This window comes from Pecten maximus, chromosome 4 (assembly GCF_902652985.1).
Source record: "Pecten maximus chromosome 4, xPecMax1.1, whole genome shotgun sequence".
NCBI classification, from domain to species: domain Eukaryota; kingdom Metazoa; phylum Mollusca; class Bivalvia; order Pectinida; family Pectinidae; genus Pecten; species Pecten maximus.
Window position 1 is genome coordinate 46551047 of NC_047018.1, and position 13337 is coordinate 46564383.

The 13337-nt window shown below is 32.8% G+C and overlaps 1 protein-coding gene across 1 annotated transcript in view; it reads right to left on the minus strand.

Annotated features, from left to right (window-relative positions):
• Nucleotides 1-690: 690 nt before the first annotated feature.
• LOC117326262 overlaps nt 691-13337 on the minus strand; it is a 30356-nt gene continuing 17709 nt past the window's right edge. Inside the window, exons 7-8 of the mRNA XM_033882941.1 lie at nt 2106-2423; nt 691-1539 (exon numbers count right to left, since the gene is read on the minus strand). Of these exons, the coding sequence (XP_033738832.1) occupies nt 1229-1539; nt 2106-2423 (629 nt within the window). The 3' untranslated portion in view covers nt 691-1228. The remainder of the gene's footprint in view (nt 1540-2105; nt 2424-13337) is intronic.

Consider the following 13337-nt stretch of genomic DNA (forward strand, 5'->3'; position numbering starts at 1 on the left):
ACCGGACCCCGAGTCACGCTATATACCCCTACCATTGAAATACAAAATGTATGTCCGTATCTTCCCTGGTCTATGGTCCACCATGTAACTCTACATGGGTCATATTTTCATTACAAATCACCCCTGAATCTAAATTCCTCTCTAAATCCTGCTACAATTCCTCCAAGATGAGAATCCCATCCGAAAATGTGCTAGTCGGTCCCATCATCTGGTTTCCAGGGACGCTGGATGGCACAAAATGTCATATGCGGTAGCTCGCTATAGAGATCAACCAACCAATTGTTTTCCCATAGACTTTAGTGTTAACGTTGTGGAGTATTTCATTCAAATTCTAAAATTCAATATGACAATTATGGTTTATAACAAAAGTTTAGGGTCTGATATAACACCTAATCAAAAAATAAAAAAAGTTGGGTCCTTCAGCTCAAATTTTCTCCAGGGTAGCCATTTTGAAAATGGGTGAATTTCGCAGTAAAAATTCTCAAAAATCTTAAATGTTTACCTGTTAATTATTATTACCTGAACTTTTGGGAAAAAATCAATCGGACTTACGAAATTAATATCAACATTTCTTATTGATTGTTACCTATCAGGCTACATATCTATTTTCTCGCTTCATAACATACTGACCAATCAGTGGCTGCCAGACATTGTATCCTTGGCTCAACTTTCTATACACAGGTGCTGTTTCAGAAATCTATTTTTTCAATTGGTTGGTTGTTTCCTATAAACCATATAAAACGCAGCCACCGCATAATAATAACACATAGAACAGGTTCATGAGTCAGCGATAATGATAAATGTAGCAATACATGTTTCACATTTACATTTCTGTGTCATTATACTATACAATAATAAAATCAAACTAAAAGCAAGATTGTTAAGATTGTTTCCGATGAGACGATAAAGAAAAAACATAATTCTAGATACGATTTGTACTCGCTTTTTCGTGATTTCTTTTTTATATCGCGAATAAATTTTGTTTGCTTTTGTTTGTTTATTTTTTTTTTGCTTTTAATTTTTTTCCAGCACATCGCACAATATTTTAATATTCCATTTGTGAATAAATATCAATGGGTCTTGATTAACTGATTTAAGCTTCCGTTAGTGAGATGGGTATTATTTATAACTGATTTGTGCTAAAACTTTTTTTTCAGTATTTCAGAGAATACTTTCATTCTGAAAGTATATATCATGTGTAATAGTTATATACTGATTCAATCACAAGTCAGTTGATCCTCCAAACATTCTTTGACAAGTGTTGTGCCGTTGTGTACCAGTCAGTGTCACAAATTTTCATTGCTGTCAACAGCCTGCCTATTGTTGCCTGCTGCTGGAATGTGTTTATCCAGCACCGAAGAAGGGCACCCATCATTCCCTCGAAGTTGTTCGGTCGGTCGTGTACGTGTTGATCTATTACTGGCGGTGACAGCCCGAGCTCAAGACACAGGTTGAAGTACGTGTTACCAATGTGTTTCACTATTTCTGTTATTTCATAATCAGAAGGGGCTCTGATCCAGACCTCATTAGGAACAATATCTGTGATAACGAGAAACATATATTTATATTTTTTTCTGTTCTAATGCATTGATGTCAGATATGACTAGTTGTTCGCTAACGATGTGGGTATTTACTTTACGAAGAAATCTAAATCAACGAAGAAATGAATTTACGCATTAAATAGCACTAGACCACCATGACTATATATTCATCCTCATACTGCTTAATGCAATAATATATTTTTGTTTGTACAATTGTGCTCACATTATCCAGAAAACATCATTGTTTTATTATAATCAGAGGGTGAGTTAATTTGGTAGATGACTGAGAAAAGAATAAATAATGCGTTGATTGCTCGAATATTATTGCTGCATTTATAACGTGTGCATCATAGTATCAATATACGATATGGATTGACAAATGGTTAATATCAATTTTATCATTACCAGTTTTTATGTAGAAGGCGGTTTTTTTCAAACACACACACACACACACACACACACACACACACTCTCTCTCTCTCTCTCTCTCTCTCTCTCTCTCTCTCTCTCTCTCTCTCTCTCTCTCTCGCGGTGCACAAACACACACACACAAACGAGTCTGACCTTGACACGATGACCCCTTGTTTGCTTCAATCACTTCCAAGATGCGATCAGATGCCAATTCAGCTTTATCCATAGCCAGTTTGATGTCATGGAAGGTCATTTTAGGATAAATTTTGGTCCATGTTAGGAACATCTTCGTGATTATCGTTCTTCCCGCTAACATTTGTGACTCTGCCTTGATAGTTTCGAGTTCTGCTTCAGAAAGGCCAAGGTATATAAACATTCTATAGGAAGACAAGCTAACCAGACGTGACAGGCGACCAAGTTCCCGGGGAGTTGGCCTTCGATTTGAAATGTACTTGTCCACCAAGGGTGTTCCTGTTTTATGGAAAATTAATTTGATTTTGTACTCTGCCTAAGACGACTGAATATACCTAACATTTTCTATTCTGCTTTTCATATGATTAAATAATACAGAATTTATTCTGTAAAACTGGGGCTATCATCTAAGAACATATGTGAAAAAATCGACACATTTACATTTAGATAAGTACCACTAGTACAAGTAACAATTACCATCAAAATCAAAAGATCACTTTCATTAAAAATCCTAAAAGAGTATGCATATATTAATATTGTAACGGATGCCGATATAGCTCTGATTCACATATTTTATCAATGCAGATACATAGCATTGCGTTTTATTACAATTCCCATACAATCAGCTTGATAGCATCAATCAGAGAACACAAGTAAGATGGTATCAACCAGAGAACACCTGCAAGATATTATCAATAAGAGAACAACAGTAAGATATTACCAATCAGAGAACACCAGTAAGATATTATCAATCAGATAACAACAGTTAGATATTATCAATCAGAGGCCACCGGTAAGATATTATCAACCAGAGAACACCTGTAAGATATTATCAATCAGAGAACACCAGTTAGATATTATCAATTAGAGAACACCTGTAAGATATTAACAATCAGATAACACCTGTAAGATATTATCAAAAAGAGAACAACAGTAGTTTATTATCAATCAGAGAAAACCTGTAAGATATTAACAATCAGAGAACACCAGTTAGATATTGTCAATTAGAGAACACTAGTAAGACATTATCAATCAGAGAATACCTGTAAGATATTATCAGTCAGAGAACACCAGTAAGATAGCATCAATCAGAAAACACCAGTAAGACATTATCAACCAGAGAACACCAGTAAGATATCAATAAGAGAACAACAGTAGGATATTACCAATTTGAGAACATCAGTAAGATATTTTCAATCAGAGAACAACAGTAAGATATTATCAATAAGTGAACACCAGTAAGATAGCATCAATCAGGGAACAAAGTAAGACATTATCAACCAGAGAACACCAGTAAGATATCAATAAGAGAACAACAGTAGGATATTACCAATTTGAGAACATCAGTAAGATATTTTCAATCAGAGAACACAAGTAAGATATTATCAATCAGAGAATACCAGTAAGACATTATCAATCAGAGTACACCAGTGATATATTATCAATCAGGGAACACCAGTAAAATATTATCAATCAGAGAACACCAGTAAGATATCAATAAGAGAACAACAGTAGGATATTACCAATTTGAGAACATCAGTAAGATATTTTCAATCAGAGAACACCAGTTAGATATTATCAATCGGAGAACACCAGTGAGATATTATCAATCTGAGAACACCAGTAAGATATTATCAATCAGAGAACACAAGTAAGATATTATCAATCAGAGAATACCAGTAAGACATTATCAATCAGAGTACACCAGTGAGATATTATCAATCAGGGAACACCAGTAAAATATTATCAATCAGAGAACACCAGTTAGATATTATCAATCAGAAAACACCAGTTAGATATTATCAATCAGAGAACACCAGTGAGATATTATCAATCAGAAAACACCGGTAAGATATTATCAATTAGAGAACAACAGTTAGATATTATCAATCAGAGAACAACAGTTAGATTTTATCAATCAGAGGCCACCGGTAGGATATTATCAACCAGAAAACAACAGTAAGATATTATCAATCAGAGAACACCAGTAAGATATTATCAATTAGAGAACACCAGTAGCTTATTATCAATCAGAGAACACCTGTAAGATATTAACAATCAGAGAACACCAGTAAGATATTATCAATCAGAGAACACCAGTAAGATATTATCAATTAGATAACACCTGTAAGATATTATCAATCAGAGAACAACAGTTAGATTTTATCAATCAGAGGCCACCGGTAGGATATTATCAACCAGAAAACACCAGTAAGATATTATCAATCAGAGAACACCAGTAAGATATTATCAATTAGAGAACACCAGTAGCTTATTATCAATCAGAGAACACCTGTAAGATATTAACAATCAGAAAACACCAGTAAGATATTATCAATTAGATAACACCTGTATGGTATTATCAATCAGAGAACACCTGTAAGATATTAACAATCAGAAAACACCAGTAAGATATTATCAATCAGAGAACACCTGTAAGATATTATCGATCAGAGAACACCTGTAAGATATTATCAATTAGATAACACCTGTAAGGTATTATCAATCAGAGAACACCTGTAAGATATTATCGATCAGAGAACACCGGTAATAAATTATCAATCAGATCACACCTGTAAGGTATTATCAATCAGAGATTACCTGTAAGATATTAACAAACAGAAAACACCAGTAAGATATTATCAATTAGATAACACCTGTAAGATATTAACAATCAGAGAACACCTGTAAGATATTATCAATCAGAGAACACCAGTAGCTTATCATCAATCAGAGAACACCTGTAAGATATTAACAATCAGACAACACCTGCAAGATATTATCAATTAGAGAACACTAGAAAGACATTATCAATCAGAGAACACCGGTAATAAATTATCAATCAGAAAACACCTGTAAGGTATTATCAATCAGAGAACACAGTAAGATATTATCAATCAGAGAACACAGGTAAGATGTTATCAGAGAACACCAGTAAGATATTATCAATCAGAGAACACAGTAAGATATTATCAATTAGAGAACACAGTAAGATAGCATCAATCACAAAACACCAGTAAGACATTATGAACCAGAGAACACCAGTAAGATATTATCAATAAGAGAACAACAGTAAGATATTACCAATTTGAGAACATCAGGAAGATATTATCAATCAGGGAACACAGTAAGATATTTTCAATCAGAAAACACCAGTAAGATTTTACCAATCAGAGAACACCAGTAAGATATTATTAATAAGAGAACACCAGTAATATAACATCAATCAGAGAACAACAGTAAGACATTATAAACCAGAGAACAACATGTAAGATATTATCAATCAGGGAACACAGTAAGATATTATCAATTAGAGAAGCCCCAGTAAGATATTATCAATCAGCTAAATCCGGTAAAAAATGATCAACCAGAGAACACCTGTAAGATATTATCAATAAGAGAACAACAGTAAGATATTATCAAACAGAGAACACCAGTAAGATAATATCAATCAAAGAACACAAGTAGATATTATCAACCAGAGAACACCAGTAAGATAGCAACAATCAGAGAACAACAGTAAGATATTATCGATCAGAGAACACCGGTAATAAATTATCAATCAGATCACACCTGTAAGGTATTATCAATCAGAGATTACCTGTAAGATATTAACAATCAGAAAACACCAGTAAGATATTATCAATTAGAGAACACCTGTAAGATATTAACAATCAGAGAACACCTGTAAGATATTATCAATCAGAGAACACCAGTAGCTTATCATCAATCAGAGAACACCTGAAAGATATTATCAATTAGAGAACACTAGAAAGACATTATCAATCAGAGAACACCGGTAATAAATTATCAATCAGAAAACACCTGTAAGGTATTATCAATCAGAGAACACAGTAAGATATTATCAATCAGATAACACAAGTAAGATGTTATCAGAGAACACCAGTAAGATATTATCAATTAGAGAACACCTGTAAGATATTAACAATCAGAGAACACCTGTAAGATATTATCAATCAGAGAACACCAGTAGCTTATCATCAATCAGAGAACACCTGTAAGATATTAACAATCAGACAACACCTGTAAGATATTATCAATCAGAGAACACCAGTAGCTTATTATCAATCAGAGCACACCTGTAAGATATTAACAATCAGACAACACCTGAAAGATATTATCAATTAGATAACACCTGTAAGATATTAACAATCAGAGAACACCTGTAAGATATTATCAATCAGAGAACACCAGTAGCTTATCATCAATCAGAGAACACCTGTAAGATATTAACAATCAGAAAACACCTGCAAGATATAATCAATTAGAGAACACTAGAAAGACATTATCAATCAGAGAACACCGGTAATAAATTATCAATCAGAAAACACCTGTAAGGTATTATCAATCAGAGAACACAGTAAGATATTATCAATCAGAGAACACAAGTAAGATGTTATCAGAGAACACCAGTAAGATATTATCAATCAGAGAACACAGTAAGATATTATCAATTAGAGAACACAGTAAGATATTATCAATCAGAGACCACCAGCAAGATACTATCAATAAGAGAACACCAGTAAGATATTATCAATCAGAGAACACAGTAAGATATTATCAATCAGAGAACACCAGTAAGATATTATGAATCAGAGAACACCAGCAAGACATTATCAATAAGAGAACACCAGTAAGATAGCATCAATCAGAGAACACCAGTAAGACATTATCAACCAGAGAACACCAGTAAGATATTATCAGCCAGAGAACACTAGTAAGATAGCATCAATCAGACAACACCTCCAAAGATATTATCAATTAGAGAACACTAGAAAGTCATTATCAATCAGAGAACACCGTTAATAAATTATCAATCAGAAAACACCTGTAAGATATCAGTCAGAGAACACCAGTAAGATAGCATCAATCACAAAACACCAGTAAGACATTATCAACCAGAGAACACCAGTAAGATATTATCAAAAATAGAACAACAGTAAGATATTACCAATTTGAGAACATCAGGAAGATATTATCAATCAGGGAACACAGTAAGATATTTTCAATCAGAAAACACCAGTAAGATTTTACCAATCAGAGAACACCAGTAAGATATTATTAATAAGAGAACACCAGTAATATAACATCAATCAGAGAACAACAGTAAGACATTATAAACCAGAGAACACCAGTAAGATATTATCAATCAGGGAACACAGTAAGATATTATCAATTAGAGAAGCCCCGTAAGATATTATCAATCAGCTAAATCCGGTAAAAAATTATCAACCAGAGAACACCTGTAAGATATTATCAATAAGAGAACAACAGTAAGATATCATCAAACAGAGAACACCAGTAAGATAATATCAATCAAAGAACACAAGTAAGATATTATCAACCAGAGAACACCAGTAAGATAGCAACAATCAGAGAACAACAGTAAGATATTATCGATCAGAGAACACCGGTAATAAATTATCAATCAGATCACACCTGTAAGGTATTAGCAATCAGAGATTACCTGTAAGATATTAACAATCAGAAAACACCAGTAAGATATTATCAATTAGAGAACACCTGTAAGATATTAACAATCAGAGAACACTTGTAAGATATTATCAATCAGAGAACACCAGTAGCTTATCATCAATCAGAGACCACCTGTAAGATATTAACAATCAGAGAACAACAGTAAGATATTATCGATCAGAGAACACCGGTAATAAATTATCAATCAGATCACACCTGTAAGGTATTATCAATCAGAGAACACAGTAAGATATTATCAATCAGAGAACACAAGTAAGATATTATCAATTAGAGAACACCTGTAAGATATTAACAATCAGAGAACACCTGTACGATATTATCAATCAGAGAACACCAGTAGCTTATTATCAATCAGAGAACACCTGTAAGATATTAACAATCAGACAACACCTGAAAGATATTATCAATTAGAGAACACTAGAAAGACATTATCAATCAGAGAACACCGGTAATAAATTATCAATCAGAAAACACCTGTAAGGTATTATCAATCAGAGAACACAGTAAGATATTATCAATCAGAGAACACAAGTAAGATGTTATCAGAGAACACCAGTAAGATATTATCAATCAGAGAACACAGTAAGATATTATCAATTAGAGAACACAGTAAGATATTATCAATCAGAGAACACCAGCAAGATATTATCAATAAGAGAACACCAGTAAGATATTATCAACCAGAGAACACCAGTAAGATATTATCAATCAGGGAACACAGTAAGATATTTTCTATCAGAAAACACCAGTAAGATTTTACCAATCAGAGAACACCAGTAAGGTATTAGTAATAAGAGAACACCAGTAAGATAGCATCAATCAGAGAACAACAGTAAGACATTATCAACCAGAGAACACCAGTAAGATATTATCAATCAGGGAACACAGTAAGATATTATCAATTAGAGAAGCCCAGTAAGATATTATCAATCAGCTAAATCCGGTAAAAAATGATCAACCAGAGAACACCTGTAAGATATTATCAATAAGAGAACAACAGTAAGATATTATCAAACAGAGAACACCTGTACGATATTATCAATCAGAGAACACCAGTAGCTTATTATCAATCAGAGAACACCTGTAAGATATTAACAATCAGACAACACCTGAAAGATATTATCAATTAGAGAACACTAGAAAGACATTATCAATCAGAGAACACCGGTAATAAATTATCAATCAGAAAACACCTGTAAGGTATTATCAATCAGAGAACACAGTAAGATATTATCAATCAGAGAAGAGAAGTAAGATGTTATCAGAGAACACCAGTAAGATATTATCAATCAGATAACACAGTAAGATATTATCAACCAGAGAACACCAGTAAGATAGCAACAATCAGAAAACAACAGTAAGATATTATCGATCAGAGAACACCGGTAATAAATTATCAATCAGATCACATCTGTAAGGTATTATCAATCAGAGATTACCTGTAAGATATTAACAATCAGAAAACACCAGTAAGATATTATCAATTAGAGAACACCTGTAAGATATTAACAATCAGAGAACACCTGTAAGATATTATCAATCAGAGAACACCAGTAGCTTATCATCAATCAGAGAACACCTGTAAGATATTAACAATCAGAGAACAACAGTAAGATATTATCGATCAGAGAACACCGGTAATAAATTATCAATCAGATCACACCTGTAAGGTATTATCAATCAGAGAACACAGTAAGATATTATCAATCAGAGAACACAAGTAAGATGTTATCAGAGAACACCAGTAAGATATTATCAATTAGAGAACACCTGTAAGATATTAACAATCAGAGAACACCTGTAAGATATTATCAATCAGAGAACACCAGTAGCTTATTATCAATCAGAGAACACCTGTAAGATATTAACAATCAGACAACACCAGTAAGATATTATCAATTAGATAACACCTGTAAGATATTATCAATCAGAGAACAACAGTTAGATTTTATCAATCAGAGGCCACCGGTAGGATATTATCAACCAGAAAACACCAGTAAGATATTATCAATCAGAGAACACCAGTAAGATATTATCAATTAGAGAACACCAGTAGCTTATTATCAATCAGAGAACACCTGTAAGATATTAACAATCAGAAAACACCAGTAAGATATTATCAATTAGATAACACCTGTAAGGTATTATCAATCAGAGAACACCTGTAAGATATTAACAATCAGAAAACACCAGTAAGATATTATCAATCAGAGAACACCTGTAAGATATTATCGATCAGAGAACACCTGTAAGATATTATCAATTAGATAACACCTGTAAGGTATTATCAATCAGAGAACACCTGTAAGATATTATCGATCAGAGAACACCGGTAATAAATTATCAATCAGATCACACCTGTAAGGTATTATCAATCAGAGATTACCTGTAAGATATTAACAATCAGAAAACACCAGTAAGATATTATCAATTAGATAACACCTGTAAGATATTAACAATCAGAGAACACCTGTAAGATATTATCAATCAGAGACACCAGTAGCTTATCATCAATCAGAGAACACCTGTAAGATATTAACAATCAGACAACACCTGCAAGATATTATCAATTAGAGAACACTAGAAAGACATTATCAATCAGAGAACACCGGTAATAAATTATCAATCAGAAAACACCTGTAAGGTATTATCAATCAGAGAACACAGTAAGATATTATCAATCAGAGAACACAGGTAAGATGTTATCAGAGAACACCAGTAAGATATTATCAATCAGAGAACACAGTAAGATATTATCAATTAGAGAACACAGTAAGATAGCATCAATCACAAAACACCAGTAAGACATTATCAACCAGAGAACACCAGTAAGATATTATCAATAAGAGAACAACAGTAAGATATTACCAATTTGAGAACATCAGGAAGATATTATCAATCAGGGAACACAGTAAGATATTTTCAATCAGAAAACACCAGTAAGATTTTACCAATCAGAGAACACCAGTAAGATATTATTAATAAGAGAACACCAGTAATATAACATCAATCAGAGAACAACAGTAAGACATTATAAACCAGAGAACAACATGTAAGATATTATCAATCAGGGAACACAGTAAGATATTATCAATTAGAGAAGCCCAGTAAGATATTATCAATCAGCTAAATCCGGTAAAAAATGATCAACCAGAGAACACCTGTAAGATATTATCAATAAGAGAACAACAGTAAGATATTATCAAACAGAGAACACCAGTAAGATAATATCAATCAAAGAACACAAGTAAGATATTATCAACCAGAGAACACCAGTAAGATAGCAACAATCAGAGAACAACAGTAAGATATTATCGATCAGAGAACACCGGTAATAAATTATCAATCAGATCACACCTGTAATGTATTATCAATCAGAGATTACCTGTAAGATATTAACAATCAGAAAACACCAGTAAGATATTATCAATTAGAGAACACCTGTAAGATATTAACAATCAGAGAACACCTGTAAGATATTATCAATCAGAGAACACCAGTAGCTTATCATCAATCAGAGAACACCTGTAAGATATTAACAATCAGAGAACACCAGTAGCTTATTATCAATCAGAGAACACCTGTAAGATATTAACAATCAGACAACACCTGAAAGATATTATCAATTAGATAACACCTGTAAGATATTAACAATCAGAGAACACCTGTAAGATATTATCAATCAGAGAACACCAGTAGCTTATCATCAATCAGAGAACACCTGTAAGATATTAACAATCAGAAAACACCTGCAAGATATTATCAATTAGAGAACACTAGAAAGACATTATCAATCAGAGAACACCGGTAATAAATTATCAATCAGAAAACACCTGTAAGGTATTATCAATCAGAGAACACAGTAAGATATTATCAATCAGAGAACACAAGTAAGATGTTATCAGAGAACACCAGTAAGATATTATCAATCAGAGAACACAGTAAGATATTATCAATTAGAGAACACAGTAAGATATTATCAATCAGAGACCACCAGCAAGATACTATCAATAAGAGAACACCAGTAAGATATTATCAATCAGAGAACACAGTAAGATATTATCAATCAGAGAACACCAGTAAGATATTATGAATCAGAGAACACCAGCAAGACATTATCAATAAGAGAACACCAGTAAGATAGCATCAATCAGAGAACACCAGTAAGACATTATCAACCAGAGAACACCAGTAAGATATTATCAGCCAGAGAACACTAGTAAGATAGCATCAATCAGACAACACCTCCAAGATATTATCAATTAGAGAACACTAGAAAGTCATTATCAATCAGAGAACACCGTTAATAAATTATCAATCAGAAAACACCTGTAAGATATCAGTCAGAGAACACCAGTAAGATAGCATCAATCACAAAACACCAGTAAGACATTATCAACCAGAGAACACCAGTAAGATATTATCAAAAATAGAACAACAGTAAGATATTACCAATTTGAGAACATCAGGAAGATATTATCAATCAGGGAACACAGTAAGATATTTTCAATCAGAAAACACCAGTAAGATTTTACCAATCAGAGAACACCAGTAAGATATTATTAATAAGAGAACACCAGTAATATAACATCAATCAGAGAACAACAGTAAGACATTATAAACCAGAGAACACCAGTAAGATATTATCAATCAGGGAACACAGTAAGATATTATCAATTAGAGAAGCCCAGTAAGATATTATCAATCAGCTAAATCCGGTAAAAAATTATCAACCAGAGAACACCTGTAAGATATTATCAATAAGAGAACAACAGTAAGATATCATCAAACAGAGAACACCAGTAAGATAATATCAATCAAAGAACACAAGTAAGATATTATCAACCAGAGAACACCAGTAAGATAGCAACAATCAGAGAACAACAGTAAGATATTATCGATCAGAGAACACCGGTAATAAATTATCAATCAGATCACACCTGTAAGGTATTAGCAATCAGAGATTACCTGTAAGATATTAACAATCAGAAAACACCAGTAAGATATTATCAATTAGAGAACACCTGTAAGATATTAACAATCAGAGAACACTTGTAAGATATTATCAATCAGAGAACACCAGTAGCTTATCATCAATCAGAGACCACCTGTAAGATATTAACAATCAGAGAACAACAGTAAGATATTATCGATCAGAGAACACCGGTAATAAATTATCAATCAGATCACACCTGTAAGGTATTATCAATCAGAGAACACAGTAAGATATTATCAATCAGAGAACACAAGTAAGATATTATCAATTAGAGAACACCTGTAAGATATTAACAATCAGAGAACACCTGTACGATATTATCAATCAGAGAACACCAGTAGCTTATTATCAATCAGAGAACACCTGTAAGATATTAACAATCAGACAACACCTGAAAGATATTATCAATTAGAGAACACTAGAAAGACATTATCAATCAGAGAACACCGGTAATAAATTATCAATCAGAAAACACCTGTAAGGTATTATCAATCAGAGAACACAGTAAGATATTATCAATCAGAGAACACAAGTAAGATGTTATCAGAGAACACCAGTAAGATATTATCAATCAGAGAACACAGTAAGATATTATCAATTAGAGAACACAGTAAGATATTATCAATCAGAGAACACCAGCAAGATATTATCAATAAGAGAACACCAGTAAGATATTATCA